The 25542-nt window shown below is 36.5% G+C and overlaps 1 protein-coding gene across 10 annotated transcripts; it reads right to left on the bottom strand.

Moving 5' to 3' along the window:
- On the bottom strand, positions 1 to 23731 carry ZNF248 (zinc finger protein 248). 10 transcript variants are annotated; one of them, XM_039852720.1, is made up of 6 exons: positions 23621 to 23731; positions 21999 to 22094; positions 21868 to 21909; positions 11104 to 11270; positions 10722 to 10817; positions 1 to 6106 (listed from the first exon to the last, which is right to left on the bottom strand). In XM_039852720.1, the coding sequence occupies exons 4-6, from the start codon at positions 11135 to 11137 to the stop codon at positions 4611 to 4613; spliced, it is 1626 nt and encodes a 541-aa protein (XP_039708654.1). In that variant the 5' UTR covers positions 11138 to 11270; positions 21868 to 21909; positions 21999 to 22094; positions 23621 to 23731; the 3' UTR covers positions 1 to 4610. The 10 variants fall into 10 exon arrangements, with proteins under 10 accessions (XP_039708654.1, XP_039708598.1, XP_039708609.1 ...); XM_039852664.1 differs by having other exon boundaries at positions 11104 to 11230; XM_039852675.1 differs by having other exon boundaries at positions 11104 to 11230; positions 23635 to 23717.
- Between the last annotated feature and the right edge of the window lie 1811 nt (positions 23732 to 25542).

Genomic DNA, 25542 nt, shown 5'->3' with positions numbered 1-25542 from the left:
TTTTGTTGCTTGGTAATATGACATCTTTATTTGGAAATTCTCAGAAGAATATGGCAGAAATAGTATATTCACATAAAAGCCAAAATGCTACATTATAATGGTTTTTGTTGTCATTTCCATTCCTTTAACAGAGACAGTAGTAAAAGGTACTGGTGCTGTGAAGATAGGAGAATCTGCAACGCCCAATGGACAACTAGTCAGGATTTGGATAACATTACAGTCATTCAAGAAGGGAAAGGAAAACATCAGCAGAACACTGGTATTGAAGGGGGAGTAAGGAAAACCCTGCATAAGTTAAAACAACATGCAGAAGAACTAAATGTAACACCATCATAGGTACTTCAAGGAACTCTCCAAGATATTTATGATGAATAGGTCCTGTAATGCTACCAGAGAGAAACTAAAAATGGCAAGAATTCCAAACAGACATCGACTTCCAAACCTAACTTCATTGCCTAGAACTAAAATTACAAAGAAGCATAAGTAACTAGATGCAGAGAACCACTTCTTATGCACAATTCTGGTGCCCAAAATGATGAAAGAATTCTTATTTACACAACTTAGGACAATATTCAATATTCAGGTACCAGTACATTATTCAATGATGGTACCTTCAAGACAGCACCAACAAAGTTCACTCAGTTACTGTGCACAGTGTAGTACTGGGTTATACTATGCCATTGATTTATGCCCTTACAATGAAAAGACACGATGATACAGCTCCCTTTCTCACGTAGCAGGAAGCAGGCAGGGGAATGGGGAGGAGATAGATCTGTATATATATACTTGCATTTGCACAGGAAAGAAATGTCATTAACCCTTCATTGTGCATGATGGATTTTAAGATTGCAAATATAAATGTGATTTGACTACTACCAAATACAGAAGTAAAAAGATACTTGTTTCACAACCACTGTGGTGAAAATATCTTTTTTGGGTCTAACATGCCAAGTATAAGACAATGGAAAGTAACACTGTGACTGAAAATACATATTGTTTGGACTTCCATTTGTATCTCTGAAAGATGTAAATAAACTTTTAAGTACATTGTGGAGAATGCAGAAGGAAATTTAGATGATGTAATGGATTAAGTTGAGAAAGGGTATGTCCATGGAAGGTGTGGCAGAGGCAGAAAACCGAAGCTCCAAGATTTCCACCAGAAACTTGGAATGTTTACATATTAGTACTGAAGGGCAATCATAGGACAAACAACACAGTGGAAGGTCAGCATAGCAAATTTCAAAGATGATGGTAGTGCATCATCCTCCAATTTGGAGATTTACTAAAGCATTAAACGATAACAGCAAAGCAATAAACAAGTTATCGCCCAAGTTCTTGATAGTCACACTCAAATACAGCCACCAATTTCACAATGATACTGACAAAATCAAATTTGTATAACTGAAATTGTTAAGATATAATAAATATAAAGCCAATAATCAGGTTCATCTATTCCTGAGAGCAATGCTCATCAACTTAAGAGTAACCCTGCAGAACTTCATGACAAGGAAAAACAAGAATATGAAATCCAAAATTCATCAGGAATTACAATAAAAATAACAAATAAAATTTTCACAAAGTTAAGTGTATTATTTAACCAGACGTCCCAATGGACGTTATGGATAGGACTGACTGTCAAGGACCTTTTTAGTGTGGACCAAATGTCTCACTGGACATTTTGGACAGGACCAAATATCAGGGATCTTTTGGCATGGACCAAATGCCTCAGTGGATGTTTTGGACAAGACCTGTAAGGACATGATTAAAAAGCTGTATCAAGCCAACAAGAAAAAGGGTGAATTAATCAAACAGTACAAAGACAACTGGCTATTTCTTTGGAAGAACAGTGAGTGGCTTACCTCATACCACACTTAACAAGAAACACCACAGACGGATGTATGAATAATGCAATTTTACACATCTGTTTCACACATGTCAAAAAGATACCTTCTACAGTGCTTAGTTCCAAAAGGAATTTACTTATGGTAAGACAAAGCAGCACAACAAAGCAGAAACACAACTTTTAACCAGTAGAATAAATTTCTAATATTGAGCCTTTACATAGGAATTTATAGGAATCAAAAACACTGCACTGCTTATTCTCCAATGGCTCTACCCAGACCTCCTCAGTGCCTACTTGAAAATGGCATCTGGTTGAGTTCTGCAAAGGAAGGCACCAGTAATTTGGTGCCACAATTCCAGTAATGACAATTATCTCCTACGAGATGGCCCCTTCTCCATGAAAGCAATTCTCACAGGCCTCTGGTAACGTTTCCATCCTTTGCCCCTTTAGGATTTAGAATGATAATGGCTTCCTGCTGATGCTAGTCTCTTGGTGCTTCAATATCCCTTGTTTCTGGCTCATACCACTGTAGTAAGTCTGCCATTAAAATTGTCTAGAATTCTATTTTTACCAGAACCATAGCTGACACAAAGACTCATCCCTATGTTAACTTGTCAAAAGAAATAACTCTTCCCCAAAATCATTGTATAGAACGTTAACAGGTAGAAAAGAATTCATCTGTATCAGGGTGATGCCTTCAGCTCTAAGAAATAGACAGCCCTAAGAATAAATAAGAAACTCTTATTATCGCAGTAATATAAGATCCTAGTAGAGAGCAGGTCCAGATAGAACTGTGGAGCTCATGTCATCCCATCTTGTGTACTATTATCTTCAGGTTATTGTCCTAAAGGACCACAAACAATAATTTGGCATAACAAACAGTCTAGCAGAATAGACAATCTCTTCTGATATCTCATGAGAGTATTTTACTGCTGAGATCTTTCTCAGAAACACTGCAGAATATTTTCCAAACATCTCACTGCTCACATATCCACTCCAATAAAATCGTTAGCATAGAATCTCCATAATTAACTCAGAGTAAGCTGTATTTACCCCTATGTAATTGGGAGGAAGGATGGACAAAGAGAAAAGAGCCCCAGCAAGTAAGGAATAGTCTCCTGGAATTGCTTATCAACATGTTGCAGGGAAGCATTAGGAAACAGAGACAGTATATGACACTCTATAATATGCAATACAAACACATAGTTCCTGGATTACATATAACTCGAGTTACACATATGTCTAAATAGATACAGAAATGAAGTACCAAGAGTATAAAAGAGGCATTTCATTACATATGACTTATTTTTCAGTTGTAGAGTACAGTATTATTGTTTAAAACTGATGTTACCTTTGTGAAATTTATGTGTGATTGTTATTAACATTTACAGTGTTAACTGACCCAGAGGTAGCTGAAAAACCTCAGAAAATAGTTTGGGTTTTTAATGGAAGTGGTAATTCTGCAATAATAGCCATACTCATTCATATATGCCAGAAAAGTCAGAGGAAAGGGAGGTAATATGGTTGTAAAATAACATGTACAGGCCACACTCTAAAGAGACTCAGGTGGTATCAAAAATAAAACTGATGCAGAGGTAGTTAAAAACCTCACAAAAAGATATTTTGGCTTTTTTACTGAAGAGGCAGTTCTGTGATAATGTATTTATGTCAGGAAATAGGAGAAAGGGCATGTGATTTGCACTTTAAATTTTCCAAATATATTTCCTTATATCCATAGTGGTGTGCTGGTAAATATTTGACAAATGGTTCTCTAATAAAATAAAAAACCTAAACTTTTATTTTGCCAATTTCCATGGTTTAAATACTCCCACTAAAGCTAAGCTGCCAACATGATAGCACTGAATGTAGAATTGGGAAGAGAAGTGCAGTAGCACACCAATATAGAGCATTTTCTCCATGCAGATTCAACAATATGTGTAACCTAAAGAACAGAGAAAGTAGCAAAATGTTATAATTAGGAAGTGATGAGTGTTCCATATTTACTGCCTTTGTTTTTAATAAATTTATAACTTTAATTTTTAAATGACTATTTAACAAATGGCTCACAAAATTCCTGAAAATTTAACAATCAGTGGTACTTGCAAGCCACTATGAGCTTACTCTAGCACACCAATGTATGTATGTGGGTATGTGTGTGTATAAATATATTTACATGTACATATATAATTATGTTAACCTATAGACACTAGTAGTATCTAGAACGAGAAATATTAAGAAAGATCTTAATAGTTATTTAACTAAGTGTTCATGTTTTCTCTTTACAAGAATGTTGGGCTCTAAAATACAACAAATCAAGCAAACCTCAAATTTTGTTATATTAGTATACACACATAAGGCCTGCAAACATTAGGGACTCTTCACAGAAATGTTTAATGTTGTCATTCAATTTTTTTGGCTTCAAATTACACTGTAAATATTGGTATAAATGAATATCGCCCATTACATTTACAATAAAATTTGGTATCACCTCTGGAATATGACACTACACAATTTCTCAATGAATATTTTTACCATATTACTTAAATGAATAAATTTCCCATCAGTACAAGTTTTCTGATGAAAATTTTTAATTTTTCTTAAAAGCTTTCACATATTTAAAACATCGATAAGGTTTTATTCTACTATTAATTATCTGAAGTAAAATAAAATGTCATTTTTTAGTACTTTGTGACATTCTTTGGGTTTATCTTGTTTAAAAAAAAAAACTATAAGGAATTTAAAAGGGTGGATGAAGGTTTCTGAACTTTCAGGATGCTGAAAGAGCTTTCACCCTTGTGTGAATTCTCTGATGTTTAGTGAGTACTGACCTCTGACTAAAGGTTTTCCCACATCCATTACACTCATAGGGTTTCTCCCCTGTGTGAGTTCTCTGATGTTTAGTGAGAGCTGATTTCTCACAGAAGGTTTTTCCACATTCATTACATTTATAGGGTTTCTCTCCTGTGTGAGTTCTTTGATGTACAATGAGGTTTGACTTCACACAGAAGGATTTCCCACATTCATTACATATAAAGGGTTTTTCTCCTGTGTGTGTTCTCTGATGTACAGTTAGGGCTGACCTGTGGCAGAAGGATTTTCCACATGCATTACATTCATAGGGTTTCTCTCCTGTGTGTGTTCTCTGATGTTCAGTGAGGTTTGACTTCACGCAGAATGTTTTTCCACATTGCTTACATTCATAGGGCTTTTCTCCTGTATGTGTTCGTTGATGGTTGGTGAGGTGTGGTTTCTGACAAAAAGATTTTCCACATTCAGTACATTCATAGGGTTTCTCTCCTGTGTGAGTTCTCTGATGCTGAGTGAGGTTTGACTTCTCCCAGAATGTTTTCCCACATTCAGCACATTCAAAGGTTTTTTCTCCTGAATGAGCTCTTCGAGGTTGGGTGAGATGTGACTTCTTGTTGAAATTATTTCCATTTTCCTTGTGCTCACAAGGTTTTTCCCCCATATGTACTATCTGATGTTTAAAGAGGCCTGATTTTTCCCACGTTTTGTGACTTACTTTATATTCATGGGGTATCTTTCCTGTATAAGTTCCATGATGGATAATGAAAGTTGAACTGTCACAGAAAATTTGCCCATATTCATTATATTCATAAGGATTCTCTCCTGTAAGAGCCCTCTGATGTCCGAATCTTAAATCCATATAGAAGGACTTCCCACAAATACTGCATTCATATGGCTCCATTTCCAAATGAGTTCTCTGAGATAAATTGAGCTTTAAACTTTGAATGAAGGTTCTTTGACATACATCATATTTACAGAGTGTCTCTCCTATCTGAGCTCTCTTGTTTGTGAAAGAGGGTGCCTCCTCATGGAAGCCTTGTCCATTTTCATTATAATCAAAAGGCTGGTCAAAAATTAGCTGAGTGAGATCCTGGCTATGACTGAGCATATTCCTTTTTTGATTATATTTATAAGATTTCCCTCCAGTAGTTTTTTCATGCCTAATATCCAGGAGCAATTTCTCATATATATTAAATTCATCAGGCTTCTTTCCAGAATAGTTCTTTCTATTAGTAATTAAGCCTGAAATATTCCTCAAACTCATTTCACATGAGTCACATATCTTATAAGGAAAATTTCTTGAAGGAACACAGTCTGTACCCAGACTGAAAGTTTTCCTTACTCTATCACCACCATCTATGCTTAATGTTCTGTTGGTGGTAAAAGCAAGTTGCCAAAAATGTTCATCTTGATTTTCCTGGCTGCTCTCTATCAGGTCATCAACTTTCCAGTCTTCTAGAAATGAGAAAAATAACCACATTTTATGAATCCCAGTACATTTCTAATGGAATTAGACTTTTACACAAATGCCCTACTACACACTCAATTCTTTGTTTCATGCTCAGTTTTCTGTATGAACTAAATCTAAGTATATATTTCCTTTACCCTTTGAGTGGAAAATACATGCTTCAGCGGAAACAGAAAACTGGCAATGACACTTAACACCTTTTAAATATAATCTTTAAAACTAGCTAGAAAAATAAATAAAATTCAAAGCACAAGGAACAGGGGGTGGCTGATTCAGAAATGATTCAGAAACAGGGAAACTCAGAAAATGGGGCGAGACCAAAAAAGACATTAAACACTGAAGAAAGTGACAGTGAAGATTAGTAGACAAGGGCTTTCGAGGATGAACTATGTTTGATAGAGAATAGTTTAGGTCTAAACCTACCATACAATGATTACTGGGGTAGAACTCTTACTGGAATACATTCCTCTACTCTATAAATCAACATCCAACTAAAGTTCTGAAAACACCAACTTCCTTAGGTTAAAAAAAAAATAGTCCTATAACCCAGGATCTAGATTTTCCTTTAATTTAATTCACAAGGAATAATTATTTTTTAAAATGCTATACGAGAGGCAAATGAGATAAGGTGAAATAAACTCAAGACATGGTAAGCAAGCAATAGAGATTTTCTGAGAGTTGTTCATTTAAGGAACAAGAAACTCAGAGAACTAAATAAGTTCAATGAGAGAGTTCTTTCTTTTATTTTTTAAGGAAAATAGGTTGAGAAACATATTAGAAGAACAATTTGATTTGACAGAGATAGATCACGGTTTCTGATTACTGTGGTAGGATCCTCATTAATATACACGTTGTCATTCTTTTTCCTCTCCATTTGATAAGTCAACATCAAAATAAATTTCCGAAAGCATCATTTTCCTCATGTATTAAGGGACACTGCTTTACCTCAGATTCCTATCTATCTACGTAGCTGTGATTCACAATCACAGAAATGTTCAACAAGAAATACAACAAAGATGAGGGAAAGGCCATCTCTGCAAAAGGACCAGGTTCCTTTTGTTTTCTCACAGCTGTTAATGAATTTATCCTGATCATCAAGTCTTAAGTTTCTTCACTTCAATCTGCTGACTTAGTTTCCCCAACAGTTTTGTTTCTGAGGCAATACTGATCTTTAAATCTGCTTTTATTTCTATGTTTATCTTGTATATTGAGGTTTTCCTGCTTTTATATCTGTGGATTTTACTTACTTACAAGACCCATAATGATCACATTTCTCTATATGGTTCTGAGACCTTCGGTAGATTTTTATCATAAAAATTTGTCATACTTCACTGTTGCTACCTAATGCAACAATGTTAATCACATATTAAAAAAAAAACCTATGACAGTTTTGAGCCCAATGCTCCAAGGACCAAGAGATGATAGTTATTATCCTGGCAAAAACGAATCAAAACAAAAGCAAACTGACTTTACACCAACAGGATTCATATTAAGTGTTCAAGCCACTATTCCACAAGTCCATTTAAATTACCTCTGTGTAACTCTAGCTGGGTCTCTGTTAAATTGTTCATTCCCAACAACATACTTTTGACTTAACTAGCTGTACTCCAGCCTTGGCTCTCCTTGGAACCTGCACATTCCTCAGGAAATGCTACTTTCTTTAATTTAAAACAACAAACCACAATAATAATAATAAAAGAACAAAACCAACAAATTATAACATCCTTACCATTTTCAGCCCCTACTTGCTATCTTTATAAGTTATTGTCTGTATAATCCACTGTAATGTAAAATAAATCCCTTGTTCAATGCTACACCTTTTGTCATGGCCACAGTCTGGATTTTGGTAGGTGTTACCAAAATCCTATTTTCTCGGACTTCATTGAGGAAAAAGTACATTAATAATTCTTAGAAAGCAATGTGCATATGAATTATTTCCAACCTATACCTGATGAGCTATACTACATGAGGACAAAATATAGAAATGTGCATTTAGGAAACATACTACAGAATGTTTTCTGAATGGATGAAAAAGAAGGACCTCTTCTAAACTTGGCTCCACAGTTAATCACCAAAGTAATTATTACAGTATCAGAATTAGGAAAACTTAGAAAGGGCCTTCTGTTTGGGAAAAGAAAGTCTCAATGGGAAAGAAACCCTAAGGAACAGACATTGAGCTCTAACTTAAAATAAGTGAAATAGTAACAATAATCCATTACTAGGTACTATACAATGTCTAAACACTTTCCATGTGCAATATTAAGTATTAGAAAAGGCAAAGTAAACAAGAATGAAAGTTGAAGATAAGAGACAGCATTTTTAAATGGAATTTAAGATATAAGACAGAATGAGATTTAGTATAAATTCTGGGGAGCAGAAAGAAAGAAACTCAGATAGGTAAAATAGGATCATAATGCAATAGTCAATGAAAGGAGACTTTAATTTCAAAAGCAACTTTGTCAGGTTAGTAAAATATACAGTGAATTCTTTAGGTAAAAATATAAAAACCATTTAGAAATCATATCAAGCCAGGAATAAAAAAAACATACACAGTTCTGATTTTAAATGATATCAGTGAAAAGTGAGAAAATAAAAAGATGTGAAAGATGGTTTTGAAAGGAAAACAACAATAGGAGTCGGAAGAGACTAGAAATGAGGGATAACAGGTTTAGTATAGTAACCCATGGTTGTCGCTTATAAAGTAGTAGTACAGTGGTAGAATGTTCTTTATTTAACTCCTGGAAAACCAGGCTCCCTGGTTTTCATGTCACTTAGACTGTTCCTTCTCAATTTCCTCTAATGATGAGATTTAATGGATTTATAGGCCTTGTAAAAGTGTATTGTTCCAGAACTACTTCTCCCACGACCACTCTCTAGACAAGGAGTCAGTAAACTATGACTGCAAGGTAATGGTCCTTGAACTAAGAATGTTTTTTACATTTTTAGAGGGAAAAAGATGGAAGAGGCAATAGAGAGGAGTGAGGAGGAAGAAGAAAGAGGAGGAGAAGAGAGGAGAGAAAGAGGTGAAAACGGGGAGAGGAGCAGCAGCAGCAACAACCAAGACCACCTGTAGCCACTAAGCCTAAAATATTTACTGTTTGGTCTTTTACAACAAAGTTTGCCAACATATAATCTAGAAGGTCTCCTCTAGCCCCATCTCTTTAACACCACCTGAAGTTGCAGCCTTTCAAATTGATACTTCTAGTTCTAGACTCCATACTTGTATATGTTCAACCTCCAATTCATTACAGACTAGATTTTAACAGTTATCTCAAGCTTCTTGAGTCCAAATTTAAATTCGTCATTACTTCCCTATAATCTTGCCTCCCTAATTTTTGCTATTTCAGTAAATGGCACCCTAATTTATCTAGTTGCTTAAAACAAATCATTGGAATCATGCTTAAGTCCTCTGTTTTTCTCACATTCTATATCCAATCCAACAGCAAATCCTCTTGGTCTCATCTTCAAGATATCTGTACAAATCTACTACTTCTCAGTACTTCCAACATAGTTAGCCATGATCCTCTCCCATTTGGTATACATAATGGCCTCCTAACTGGTATTCTTTCATTGCTCATGCCTAACCACTGCCCACTCACCACAGTGTATTCACTGCATAGAAATCAAAACTGTAAATTAGATCTTATGACTTAATCTGATTTACATTTACCATCACACACACACACACACACACACACACACACAAGGGATTTCTCACATCACTCAAAATAAAATAAATATATCTCCCATGGTCCATACGACTTTTCATGACATCATCTCCTATCAATCTCCCTCATGACCATTCATCTCCAGCCACACTGGCCCTCTTGCCATCCTTCAAACACTCTGAGAATACATCTGTCTAAGAAGTTCACTATCCAGTGTTCCCTCTGCCTGGAATACTCTCAGAATCCACATAACTCATACTTTTCACTTTGATGCTCATCTCTATTGACCTCATCAAAATGGTTTTCTCTGATTTCCTTACCAAGTAGCACAAGCCATCATTTTTCATGCCTCCTTCCAGTGCTGTAACTCTCTTTACAGTACTTACCACTACCCAACATTGTGTGTGCATATGTACATGTACGTACGTATACCTACACACATGAATACACATATATGCTTTTTGTCCTTCACTCTATGATAGCAGAACCAATGTTCTTTTAAACACCCAAAAACCTAACTGGATCTTATTGAGTATTCATCATATATTTGTTAAATGAATATATAGAAGTACTGCATGAAAACATACCAGCTAATAAAAGGTGTTCAAAAACGATAGAGGGAAGGTGAATAATTCTAAAAGATAAACTAAGAAAAATTATCTAAGGTGAAGCCAACTGAGTTTGGATTATGGGTATACGCAAATCATTCTTAAAAGAACAAAGGAAAGCATTTATGAGGGAAAGTGACATTTATGAGGGAATGTGATTTAAAGTAATGGACAGATGTGGGCCAATTGTCCTTAGTCACTTCTAAAAGTCTGGGGCTACAAAAAGAAATTCCTGAAAAATATCTGAAAGGTGATAAACACTAAGCCAATGGCCCTCAGATCTTATTTCCTCTGGCTTCCATCTGCCTGTGAACTAATGAACTCACCTGGGTGGCACTGGCTTGGGAATCCTTGCTCTAATATCCAGGGCTCTTCCTTTTGCTCTATCTTGATGATCACTTCTGGCTTAATAGTGCAACACCCTGTTAAGAGAAAATAATATAGAACTATGGCTAAACAGTCTGGCTTAAGGACTCTGAAAAAATGATGAGGAGGAAAGGTACAGCTTCAGGAGCTGTCCAAAGGAGGTGCCCAAATGAACCAATCCCTGAGGCAAGAACACAGCATTCTTTATGGTGGCCAAAAGGGATCATTCATCTTAGAGCCTTCAATCTCAAGCTTCAAATCAGAAAATTCCACAGAAAATCCATGTGTTTCATCAACTAAAAAATGCATGCTACTGGTAGTCACAAGGAAAAAAATTCTTACCTATTGAGACAAGGTGGCTATAATTTTCTAGCATCACATTTCTGTATAGTATCTTCTGAGTAGGATCCAACAAATACCACTCTTCCTGAGTGAAGTCCACGCATACATCTTTGAATGACACTTGTTCCTGTAACGGTATATTCTTTTTCTATATGAAGCCATTAGAACTATATGATGAGAAAAAGATTTTAAAAAACTAATCTCTTTAGAGTTTACTAAAAATTGACATATAGGATGTCTTCTTTTGTGCTATACTATGTACGATGAAAGAGTATCTGTACAAATTGAGTTTCCAGTAAGCTCCTGGATCTGTCCTAACTGCTACAAATACTACTGATGAAAATAAACAGTTTCTGTCCTCAAAGTGTTTATAACTCAATAAAAAGACATATACCTTAACATTTACTAAATTAGACATTGCAGAAGCTAGCAGTATGCACAAAGTAGACTGGTGTTACCAAGAAAAATTAGTTCTTTCATACTATCTTTTATATTAAGTTAACTTTCACTGAGGAGTAAAGCTTTCCGTTATTAAAATGAATGGTGGGATTGAAATGAATATGGTGCACACCCTGACCAAGCTCAACCCATGACTGATTAAAGAGACCAGCCTACACTCTACCTGCCGAGAGAAAAGGATGAATCCCTTCTGCTCAAAGGGATTATTTTCTGGAGCCTCGATCAATTTTCCTGTAGTTAAATACAATGTTTGGTAACCAATAAAAAATTTCATGTTCTGTAAAAAGACAAGGACCAAGAAAGAGACAATAAAAGCAGACCCACAAGAGATCCAGATATTGGAAGTGATAAACAAGAACTTCAAAATGAATTATGGTTAAAATGTTCAATATAACATGCAAATATGAAATAAATGAAAAAAATGGAAGAAGTTCAACAGATACACAGTATGTGTGTTGTACAGAAAAGACTTACTAAAGCAAGCCTGAGACTACTAGCCATTGAAAGGTCTGCCACAGGGTGTCCCTTGGCTGGCATCTGGGAACTTGGATTTCAAGAGGGTTTTTACTATATCCTGATAAGAATGGTTCACCAAGCCTAACCTGTTTGTGTAAACAATGTGGTTTATGCTGCACGTATACATTCCTACTGGAGTCTGGAATTTTATATGCTAAGCAGAGAGTACCCACCCATGTGACCAGTGCCTGATAAAAACTCTGAGCACTGAGTGTCTACTGAGCTTCCCTGGCAGATATTTCATGTTTGTTCTCATAGCTCATTACTAGAGGACTTAAGTGTGTCCTGGGAGAAGACTTTTAAAAGCCTGTGCTTGGTTTCTTCTGGTCTGTGCCCCATACGCCTTTTCCCACTACTGATTTTGCTTTGCATCCTTTCACTTCAATAACTCATAACCATAAGTACAACTACATACTAAGTCATTCTAGTGAATCAAGGAACATGGGGATGGTCTTGGGGGCATCTGATACATGTGTACATATACACACATATATGCATACATATATAAAATGTACATTCTAGAGCTGAAAAATATACTATCTGAAATTAAGAACTCATTAGATAGGTTTAAAATCATATTAGAGAAAGAAGACACAAAATACGTATGCATCTAACAAAAGAGTATCAAAATTACATACAGCAAAAACAGAACTGTTAGAAATAGACAAATCTATAATGATAGTTGAGACTTCACTTCTCTCTGTGTTGAGAGATCAAGCAGGCAGAAAATCAGTAAGTACATAGATGACCTGAGTAGCACTATCAATTAACATGATCTAACTGACTCCATCCAAACAGTAAAATATACACTCTATCATTCTATTCTAGCTCACATGGAACACTCACCAAGATGGATCATCATCTAGGTCACAAAATACACCTTAACATATTTAAAACAATAGCCAATCATATAAAATATGTTCACAGACCACAATGGAAATATAAATCAATAAGAGATAGCTAGAAAATCTCCCAAATACTTGAAAATTAAGCAACACACTTATAAATAACTGATAGGTCGAAGAATTCTCAAAAGAAATTTTAATAAATTTGAAATAAAATAAAAATGAAAATACCACTTATCAAAATTTGTGTGGGATGTAGTGAAATCAGTGCATAAAGGGACTGCCTTGCATGTTTTATGTCTCAAATATTTAGAATGTTAAAACAAGACAAAATAACCTTTAGACTAGACTGGGCCTAAGCAACCTTGTTTCACAAAGAACTGTTTGCAAAGATAATAAGAAAACAGATATGACTACTTTAGACCACAAGGCATCAGCCAGGTGATCAACAATGATACATTAATTTCGTTAAGTCATGTTAGAGCTTTTCCCTTTGATTTGATATGACCAAATGGTACTTTATCTTCGTGGTCTTTCTTGAAGAAACCCATAACCTCATTCTAATCATGAGAAAAACAGCAGACAATTCTCAATTGAAGGACAGTCCACAGAACACCTAACTTGTACTCAAAACTGTCAAAGTCATCAAAAACAGGGAGAGTCGGAGAAACTGTAACAGCCAAGGAGAGCCTAAGGAAACATGATGATTAAGTGAAATGTGGTATCCCAAAACAGAATACCTGCATGGAATAAAAACACCATGAGCAATTATCAAAAGACAAATGATATACTAGAAAATAATAGTTTGTAATATGTACAAGTATTAGTATCCCTAACATATAGAGCTGACTAGACACTGGGTGTGGGGTGGGGAGGAGCCAGAAACCTAGGAGCAATATGAGCAAAAACAAGACACTTTTTAGAGAGATGAAAAAATATTCAACCTCACTCACTGTTAAGAAAATTGCTGGTGCAAACTACATAAAATAACACTTTTTACTTATCAGTTGCCAAAAGTCCAAAAGTTGAACCACATAATCTATGGAGAATAGCTGTGGAGAAATAAGCACTCTCATGCAGTGTCAAGGGTATATAAAATGATACTAAAATACCACCAAACTGATCAAGTTTATCTATTCTATCCACCCTTGGATTTGGCAATCCCACTTCTGGGAATTTATCTGATAGAATAAATCTACATGTACAAAGTTATTCATTAAAACATGGCTTGTAGTAGCAAAAGGTTGTTAATAGTTAATAACTAGTTAAATAAACTATGAAACATCCACGATTAAATTACTATGCCATTATAACAGAAAGAAGTAGCAATCCACGTTATATTAAAGAGAGATCTCTGGGGCAGGCTAAAAAAAGAAGTGAAAAAAAGCAAAAGAAGGAAAATAGTGTACAGACTTGCTACTCAACGTGTGGTTCCTTTAGCAGCAGAATCAGCTTTACTTGAGAGCTTATTAGAAAGGCAGAATCCAGGGACCCATCCAGTGCTACTATATCAAAATCTGCATTTTAACAAAATGCTAGTGGTGTACAGGTGCATCTAAATTTGAGAAGGATTAAGGATAATGGATTCCCTTTTAAATAAAAAAAGGGGGCATACAAGAATACATACAAATATTTTCTTTTAACTAAATAAAGAAACACTGGGAGGACAAGCAAGAACAAGAAATAATGGCCTGAAACTGTCCTAATATGCCAGCTGTCACAGCATAATTGTTTGTAGAACCTCTTTCATTCTCAGTGAAAGTGTCTCAGTTTAGATGATAAAAAAATGTCACCCTATTTAGAGGGAAAATCAAGCACAGAGAAGATGGGAGAGTGAGGAGTTTTTACTTACTATCTTTAACTATGTTGATATATTACCAATTCAAAAACATTTTATTAAAAAAAGAGACAATACTGTTCAGGAAAAATAGGTAAACTAAAAAGAACAATAGGCCAAGGATGGATAAACAATGGATAAGCAATAAACCAGGAATAAGCAATTACTGAAGCAAAAGGAAAAGATAACTTATGAGGGATAAAAAGGAACTCTATTAGAATTACTAAAAGGATGGCTAGGAAGGCAGTGACATAGACAATAACAGAGGAGACTTTCAAAACAGAACCTATGGATAGGAGTGTCAAATACTGGAGAAGGTGCAAGCAAGACAAACACAAAAACTGGATTTGATTTGGTGGCCTTTTCTAGAAATGATTCTGGTGAGCAGTGGTGAAGAAACAAGACTGCATTTATTAGGTTGAAATGTAAATGAGAAATAAAGAAACAAAAGTAGGAGCTGTCTACTACTCAAACTAGACAAATGAGCTGACACAAATATTTATAGGGAGTTATTTTCAGGATATAAAGTCCCTCCATTCTGCCAAAGCTTCAAGGTTTTAATCCTGGATCAAGCAGGACCACAAGAGAGCTGTCTACTCAACTCTCACTGTTTGGTCGCCTAAAAAGTATTTGCACTAGTTCTGCTTTGGCACTGTGCAGTTTCCACCAAGAAATAATTATAGGCAACATAACACATTTATTTCATTGTTGTTATTAGATAAGAGAAAATTGTACAAAAACTTGGATAACTGTAAAATTAAACATCTTGCATCTAATTTTGCCTACTGCCCTACTTTGGATTTGACACTCTTGCTACATTTTCTTAATGTGAATTTTTCCCTATTTCTACTTTTTCATTTTAAAAATATAAATCCTTATAAACTTTAGAAAACCCATTTTAAAATAAGCGGGAAGAGAAGAGGATGTCAGAAACATGGAGGACTGAGAGACGTCCCCAGATCTTTCACCATGAAACAACAATAAGCTGAACATCTAAAACTCAACAAAAAACACCCAAACTACACACCAGCACGTCTGAGTGTGGGATCTGCGCATAAGAGCTACCACAGGTCAGAATCCTAGAAGTCAGGCAGTGGACTGGGAGTAATAAAGAAGCGGCCTCTCGCAGTAGCTGGAGATCCCTGTAGGGGGAGTAGGAGGGGAGAAGGTGCATCAGGTTCCCAGAAGAACCCTGCTGAGAGAGCTGTGAGCTCCACCCAGCGGCAGTGCCCAGGGACCAGAGCAGAAAGCAGAGAAGCAGGGATGGCAGGGAAACAGCAGTTGATTATTACCAGCTGCAGCTGCAAAACGTGAGGCTGTAGCCGCAGCTCTCATCCTCCAACCCAGACAGTGCCTTCCCCAATACCCTGTGAGATCAAACACCACGGCTCTCCCGGGGAATCTGGGAAAACACTACCAAAACTGGTGCTAACACTGACAGGGACTGAAACTGAGGGTAGTGATGTGAATATCTATTAAGAACAAAAAAAGGCATTATTAAGACTTTATATAAAGCAGGGATCCAAGAGGCTTACACGCCTGGAAACCAAAATAAACATGCCATTTTACCAAAAGGCTAAAGAGACTTTTATATAATAAATCTTCTTTCTAAGAAAAAAAAAAGCAGAATACACTTCTATTAATGCCCAGGTGGAGAAACAGTCCATTAAACACCATGACCAACCAAGGTGACAAGGCAGCTCAGAAAGAAAGAGAAAAATCTCCAGAAAATAAGCTAGACGGCATACAAATATGTGACTTAAATGACAGAGAATTCAGGATGGTACTCCTGAAAAAACTCAATGAGATCCAAAATAATTCATATCAACAATTCCAGGAATTGTAAAAAACAACTAGATCAGCAGAATGAGTTTTTCAGGAAAGAGACTGAAACCCTTAAAAAGAACCAAATAGAACTTCTGGAGATGAGAGATGAAAAATGAAATAGCAAGCTGGGGAAACAGAGCTGACCAAATGGAGGAAAGGATCTATGATAGCGAAGATAGATAAATCAGAAGGAAGAAGAGAGAAACCAAAGAATAAAAAATAATGAAAGAAAAATACAAGAATTGGCTGATACCATCAGGAGAGGAAACATAAGAATAATGGGCATTCTCAAAGGGGAGGAAAAGGAGCAAGGATTAGAAAGCACTTTCAGACAAACAGTTGATGAGAATTTCCCAAATCCAAGAAATAAGCTGGAGCTTGGAATTCAAGAAGTCAACAGAACACCCAATTATGTCAATCCAAAAAGACCTTCTCCAAGATACATTATATTACAATTATCAAAAATCAATGACAAAGATTCTCAGGACAGCCAAGGAAAAGAAGACAGTAACCTATAAAGAAAAACCCATTAGATTATTGTCAGACTTCTCAGCACAAAACTTACAAGCCAGAAAGAAGTGGAATCAAATATTCAAACTATTAAATGAAAGAACTACCAGCCATGAATAATGTATCCAGCAAAGCTGTCCTTTAGATATGAAAGAGAAATAAAGACCTTTCCAGACATACAAAAATTGAGTAAATTCTCCACTACGAGGCCTGCATTACAGAAAATACTGAAAGGGGTCAGCTCACCTAAAGCGAAATGATAAAAAAACAAAACAAAACAAAAACATAACTAGGAGTAAGGCGACTAGCTGGCAGATAGAAGCAGATGAGTGTATTCTTTACTAAGGACAGGGCATTATAAGTTTAAACAATAAAAAAAGATTTGCTATAGCAAGATGTTAATGAACGTTCAGTATACATAGGGACAAATTGAGACAACAATGACAGAAAAGGGGAGGATTCAAAGATCCAAATACACAAAGGGAAATGGAGATGAGTCACATAAAGAAATTGATTAGTGTATACATATAACAATCCTTTTCATATTCATAATGGTAACTGCACACCAAAGACTTGAAACTGAAGTATATAACATAACACAAGAAGGACAGGAAGGAAAACCCACAAAAGCCAACTAAAACAAAGACACACAAGGAAAAGGAAGCAATGGAAACAACGAGCTACCAGAAAGCAAAAGAAAAAATGGCTATAGGAAAGCCTCATATTTCAATAATCACCCTAAATGTAAATAGAATGAATTCACCAATATAAAGGCACAGAGCTTCAGATTGGATCAAAAGACAAAACCAAACCACATGTTGCTTCCAGGAGACACATCTCAGTTCCAAAGACAAATATAGACTCAAAGTGAAATGGTGGAAAATGATATTTCAAGCAAATGGCATTCAGAGAAAAGCGGGAGTACTGGTACTAATGTCGGACAAAACAGACTTCAAAATAAAAGAGGTAAAGAAAGCTACTGAGGGATATTTCATAATGATAAAGGGAATTATGCACCAAGAAGACATAACTCTTATTAATATCTGTGCACCCAATCATGGAGCTCCAAAATATATAAAGCAATTACTAACAGAACTAAAGGGAGAAACAGACCTAAACACTATCATAATAGAGGACCTAAATACCCCACTGTTGGATATGGACAGATTATCCAAAAAAAAAATCAATAAGGAAATAACATCCTTAAATGACACATTAGACCAACTGGATATAATTTACATTTACAGAGCCTTCCATCCCAAAACAGCTGCTTATACATTCTTCTCTAGTGCACATGGAACAGTCTCAAGAATCAACCACAAACTGGGACACAGAGATAGCCTCAACAAATATAAGAGGGTTGAAATCATACCAACCATATGCTCTGATCATAATGCTTTGAAGCTGGAGATCAACTGTAAAAGGGAAGACGCACAAATACATGGAGATTAAACAACATACTACTGAAGAATGACTGGGTCAGAGAAGAAATAAAAAAGAGAACAAGAGATACATAGAAATAAATGATAATGATAGTAGAACATATCAAAACTTTTAGGACATGGCAAAAGCGGTCATAAGAGGAAAGTTCATATCATTACAGGCCTATCTCCAAAAATAAGAACAAGCCCAAATAAATAACCTAATGCTTCATCTTAAAAAACTAGAAAAGGAAGAACAAATGAAGCCTAAAATCAGCAGAAGGAAAGAAATATTCAAAGTTGGTACAGAACGAAATGAAATTGAAAACAAAAAATAAATAAATAAATAATACAACAAAGACATGGTTATTTTAGAATGTTAATAAAATTGGCAAACCCATGTCTAGACTCACTAAAGAAAAAAGAGAAAGGACACAAATAAGGTCAGGGATAAAAGAGGAGCAATTATGACAGACACTGCAGAAATACAAATGATCACAAAAGAATACTATGAAAAGGTATATAATATCAAATTTAATAACCTAGAAGAAATGGACCAGTACTTAGAAAAATACAAACTTCCTAGACTGAATCAAGAAGAACTAGAAAATCTAAATAGACCGATCAGCAGTATGGAAATAGAAACAATCATCAAAAACCTACTAAAAAGTAAAAGTCCAGGACCAGATGGCTTTACCAGTGAATTCTACCAAACATTCAAAGAAGATTTAATACCTATTCTCAAACTCCTTCCAAAAATCGAAGAGGAGGCAATACTTCCCAACTCATTTTATGAGGTCAATATTACTCTGATATCAAAACCTTGAAAAGATACCACAAAAAAAGAAAACTACAGACCAATATCTCTCATGAACACAGATGCAAAAACCCCAAATAAGATACTAGCGAATCGATACAGCAACATGTTAAAAAAGGTTACACACCATGATCAAGTGGGCTTCATCCCAGGGGCACAGGGATGGTTCAACATACACAAATCAATTAATGTGATACATGGCATAAACAAATTAAAAAATAAGAATCATATGATCATATCAATAGATGCAGAAAAAGCCTTTGATGAGATACAGCATCAATTTAGGATCAAAGCACTTAACAAAACTGGTACAGAAGGAAAGTACCTTAACATAATAAATGCCATATATGACAAACCCTCAGCCAACATTATACTTAATGGTGAAAAACTAAAAACCTTTCCTCTAAGATTAGGAACAAGGCAAGGCTGTCCACTATCGCCACTGTTATTCAATATAACATTGGAGGTCCTAGTGAGTGCAATCAGGCAAAAGAGAGGTATAAAAAGAAAGGTATAAAAGGCATCCAAATAGGAAATGAAGAAGTCAAACTGTCACTATTTGCGGATGACATGATTCTCTATATAGAAAACCCTAAAGACTTCACAAGAACACTACTAGAAACAATAAGAAAATACAGTAAAGTTTCTGGATACAAAATCAAAGTTCAAAAATCCATAGCGGTCCTATACTCTAATAATTAAGTGTCAGAAAAAGAGTGGAAAAAATAATTACATTTGCAATTGCAGCAAAAAGAATAAAATATCTAGGAATAAATTTAACAAAAGAAGTGAAGGACTTATATATGAAAACTCTAAGATCCTATTAGAAGAAATTGAGGAAGATACAGAAGAAATGGAAAGATAGTCCGTGTTCTTGGATTGGAAGAATCAACATAGTTAAAATGACCATATTACCTAAAGCATTATACAGATTTAATGCAGTCCCCATTAAAATCTCATCAGATTTTTGGAAGCACAAAAGACCCCGAACTGCCAAAGCCATCCGGAGAAAAAAGAATGAGGCTGGAGGCATCATTCTGCCTAACTTCAAATTATACTACAAAGCAACAATAATCAAAACGGCATGGTATTGGCAGCAAAACAGTCACACGAACCAGTGGAGCAGAATCAAAAGTCTAGAAGTAAACCCATGTTTACATGGGTCAATAATTTTTGACAAAAGAGCCAAAAACATACAGTGGAGAAAGGAAAGCCAATAAGTGGTACTAGGGAAATAGGAAAGCCACCTTCGAAAGAATGAAATTAAACTGTTGTCTATTACCACACACCAAAATTAACTGAAAATGAATTAAGGATCTGAATATAAGACCTAAAACAATAAAGTTCATAAAAGAAAACATAGGAACTAAACTCATGGACCTTGGACTTAAAAAGGATTTTATGAATTTGACCTCATGGGCATGGGGAGTGAAAGCAAAAATAAATGAATGGGTCTAAATCAAACTAAAAAGCTTCTGCACAACACAAGAAACCGTCAACAAGGTAAAAAGACAACCATCTGAAGGGGAAAATATATCTGCAAGCAACGCCTCCGATAAGGGCCTGATATCCAAAATATACAAAGAACTCATACAACTCAAGAACAACAACAACAAAACAATCCAATCAAAAAATGGGCAGAGGACCTGAACAGATACTTCTCCCAATAAGACATATGAATGGCCAACAAACATATGAAAAGATGCTCAACATTGCTTAATATTAGGGAAATGCAAATCAAAACCACAATGAGATACCATCTCACATCTGTTCGAGTAGCTGTTATCAACAGGACAAGTAATAACAAGTGTGGGAGAGAATGTGGAGAAAAAGGAACCCTCATACACTGCTGGGACTGCAAATTGGTACAGCCACTATGGAAAACAATATGGAGATTACTCAAAAAACTGAGAATTGATCTACCATATGATCCAGCAATCTCTCTACTGGGTATGTACCCCAAGGACTTGAAAACATATATCCAAAAAGATATTTGCACGTAGATGTTTGTAGCAGCATTATTCATGGTGGCCAGGACATGGAAGCGACCGAAATGTCCTACAGTAGATGACGGGATAAAGAAGCTGTGGTACATATATACAATGGAATAGTACTCAGCCATAAGAAGAGATGAAATACTGCCACTTGTGACAACATGGATGTACCGCGAGATAATCATGCTAAGCAAAATAAGCCAGACAGAAAAGGTTGAAAACCACATGATATCCCTTACGTGTGGGATATAAACCTAAAAGCAACAAACGAACAGGACAAACAGAGACTCATGGATATGGACAATAGACTAGTGGTTACCTCAGGGTGGGGTGGGGGGAGGAGGGAGGTAGACGGTATGAAAGGGGTCAAATATGTGATGACAGAAAGAAATTTAACTATGGGAGGTGCACACACAACACAATATACATATACCTTATGTTAAATTGTACACCTAAGTTACTGGATTTCGTTAACCAATGTCAGCAAAAAAAATAATAACAATAATAATAAACAGGAAGAAATAAACATAAAACTCACCTGAGATTCGTTCATTTTCTGCTCTTAGTGGATGAGGATGTGCTGAGGGAGAAAGAAGGAAGAATGAAGTTAGGAGTGCTTGGCCTGCCTGGATTTACCTGCCTACACAGCTCCACACACGAGATACTTACATGTCCATGTGTGGCTCCAATATATGTTGAGCTTAGACATATTTTTTCACTGAGTGAATGTAAACATTTCTTATTGATTTACTACCAATTTAGGTTCTGTGACACAAAAATTAAAAACATGAGTTTAGAACAGTAATCTAAAGGAAACACTGTGGATTGGTTAAAACTGTTGTAGAGGGCAAAAAAAACCCCTCACGCTATATTGCTTATCTATTTACCTGTACCATTAATCCTTGAAAGCCAGATAATCCAAGAAACTTCTGTAAAAAGGGATGGGGATGTTTAAGTCAAGATGAATTTTTTAATGTCTGTTCTAACCTTCTTACAATTTTCAAAAGGATCTTTTAATAAGAAAGTAACTTTGACCTAACAGTGACAAAATTGGCAGTGACTCAGAAACTGCAGACCTAACTTTTAATCTTGGTTCTGCTACTAACACATTGCATGATCTGAACCAGTCACCTTCTCAGGCTCAATTTTTTTTTTTTTCATCTTTCAAATAAGGTCAAACCAGATAATCCAAAAAGGAACTGCCTGCACTACCATCCTCGTGTCTCTAAGACCAGGAGAGCGGAACCTCAGCAATTCTCTAGATGCCAACAACAATGGGACACTAAGGGCAGCTAACCTCCAGAAAGAGTGAACAGTGAACCAGGAATGAGGGGAGTATGGGATGTTTAGAGAGAATGACAGAATTTCCATAGCTATGGCTGGTGAGCCTTTCATCCTCACTATATCTTCACAAACTCTCAAAAGAGGTGTAACCTGAGTGCCCTCTCAGCTCCAGCTCACCTCTCTCTTCTTAAATTTGTCCCAGACTTTCCAAGTCACACAGCCTTTGATGGCTTCAGGATACTGTCAAGATTATACATAACAAATAACAAATGAATACATAAAAATTAACTTGGGATCTAAAAAATATTAGAGCCAGGAAAGGGTCTTGGTGGCTAGCTAGTCCAGCCCTTTTTCCTTTTCCATTTCACCAACGAGTTAACTGAGGAATGGAAGCCCTCGAGACTTGTTCAAGCTCCAGCCGCTTGTATTACATACAGAACAGATAAATACAATAGCAGCTAACAAAACCGGAGTGTCCAGAACAACACAACCAGGCCAAGTATTCCTGATATTCGCATTTTACAGACAAGGAATTCGAGTGTCATGACCGCTATTTCGTAGGAACAATCCATTCACAGCAACCTCTAGCCAGGAGCGCCCGTTCTCTCCACAGCCGCCCCCTTCCCATAAGCCCAGCGAACACGGGACGCACGCACACGTCGCGCACGCGTACTTGTTCTTTCCCGCAGCCCGGCTCCCTGCCTGCGGGCTCAGCACACACGTCACGCACGCATGCTCGCTCGCTCGCTCGCTCCCTACCCACGGCCACACGACACCGCCAGTTCAGGGCAAGGGCTTGACACCCGCGGAGCCCGAGAGCCCGTGTCCCATGCCAGACCTGGGACCGACTGAACAGAGAAGTCCCCGCTCGCCGTCCCTTCAGCTCAATAGGTGCCGCAGACGCCTGGGGTCCCGCTGGGGTCCGCCGGTCTCCTCCCCACCACTAGGCACCACATCTTCCACCGCACTCCCGAGCCGCACGGGTCCCCTTTGGCCCCCACTCTTACCCTCCGGGGCTCACCCGCAGCTCCCTCGCCGCGTGGACCCGGAGGCCAGAAATTGTTTTCCACCAGTAGCTGGAGGCCCGGGAAGGATGTGCGGGGAGGAGGAGGCGGGGATGCGCATGCGCAGAGAGAGGATGCGACGCTACGGGAGGGGGAGAGCTGGAGGTAGTCTCTTGGCTGCTTAGGCTGTCTCTACCCTTAGAAGCGATGCCTCACTCCTAAATTGTGAAAGTAAGCCGATGGTGATACCTAGATAACAAGGCTTTTATGAAGTTTAAAGCTTTAACATTGTAAAAGCACTTAGGACGGTGTCTGGCACATCAATCGTTAAGTTTCTGAAGAGTCTCTTTGCTGTTAAAAACCATGCCGACTCCTTTAGAAATAAGCTGGTGGTTTTCTGCCTTGTTTATTGAATTGAGAGATTATTATCTTAGATACTCCTACTGTTTGGAGCCAGGATTCTGCCCGTGTGCATCAAAAAGATGTGCGTCAAAGCAGTGTGCCTTTTAGACAAACCAAAGGAAATGAACAGGTGTTATTTTTAATTTAGATAAATTTATATTCTATCAGTTAAAATATCTAAACTAAAATGCTGTTTGTGACCAGAATAGTTATTCTCTGGAATGAGAGGAAAAGCAAGCTAACAATTCGGTATTAAACAATAGTAAAAATTGCTCATATGTAAGAAACCATATACCAAACCTAAATAAAAGGGCACACTATCATTTTCCAGAACCAACCATACTTGACCTGGAACCATTCTTTTATGTGCACATCCTCTGGACATTTTCACCAAAGCATGATCATATGGGCATGTTATTTTATAATGAGCTTTTCATAAAACTATATAGCGAACTACTTTCAGTCAATGTCCTTTTTTACTTTTTAAAATACATTCGGATTTACAGAAGAATTAAAAGATAGTCCCATATACTCTTTACCCAGCTTTCTCTAATGTTAATATTTTACATAACCATGATACATTTATCAAAACTAAGAAAGTAAGATGGATACAACTTTATAACTAGAGTTTATTCAAATTTCATTATATTTCCACTAATCTTTTTTTACTGATCCTGGATCCAATCCAGGATTTAGTCACCATCTCTCCTTAGTCTCCAATGTGTAAAGTTTTTTGGTTTTTCCTTGTCTTTCATGATCTTCAGATATTTGAATAATAGTGCTCAGATATTTTGAAGACTGTCCTTGAATTTGAGTTGGCTGATGTTTTCTCCTGATTAGACCGAGGTAATAAATTTTTAGGGAAAATTCCATAGAGAGGATGTGCCTTACCTATATATAAGAGCACATGATATCAACATGGCTTGTCATTAACCTTAATTACTTGGTTAAGGTGGTATCTGACAGATTTCTCCACTTAGGATTTTTCCCTTTTCAATCTACACTTAGAAGTCGGTTGCTAAGTCCAGTGCATACTCAGGGGGAGAGGAAATAAGATCTGTCTTGTATTTGTGTTCAATTCATTTATTAGTAAATTTGATGAGGGATCCTTTCAGACTATGCAAATGTACTGTTTCTACTTAAAATTTTGGCTGCTAAATTTAGCTTTCATTGGTGGATCCTGACTGCAACAGTTATTACTGTGGTGTTCTAAATGGTGACCATTTCTTTCTTGTATATTTATTAATTGAGATTCTTCTGTAAGAGAAAATTTTCATTTTCCTCCATTTATTTATACCATCATTTAATGATATCAGTTTGGATATTTTTTTCTCAACCATTGTTTCTTAACCCTACCTTTCTCACCCAACCTTGGCACCCTCTGATCTGTTCTCTGTTATAAAATTTTAGCCTTTACAGAATAGCCGTGGAATTATATAATATGTGTCTTCTGAGTTTGACTTTTTTCATGTAGCAAAATTCATTTAAGATTTATTCATATTGCTCCTTTTTTAGGTTGGTTC

The sequence above is a fragment of the Pteropus medius genome, unplaced genomic scaffold (assembly GCF_902729225.1).
Source record: "Pteropus medius unplaced genomic scaffold, Ma_sr-lr_union100, whole genome shotgun sequence".
Taxonomy (NCBI): domain Eukaryota; kingdom Metazoa; phylum Chordata; class Mammalia; order Chiroptera; family Pteropodidae; genus Pteropus; species Pteropus medius.
Note: the sequence above shows the minus strand (reverse complement) of the source record. Positions and strands in the feature narration are given on the sequence as shown.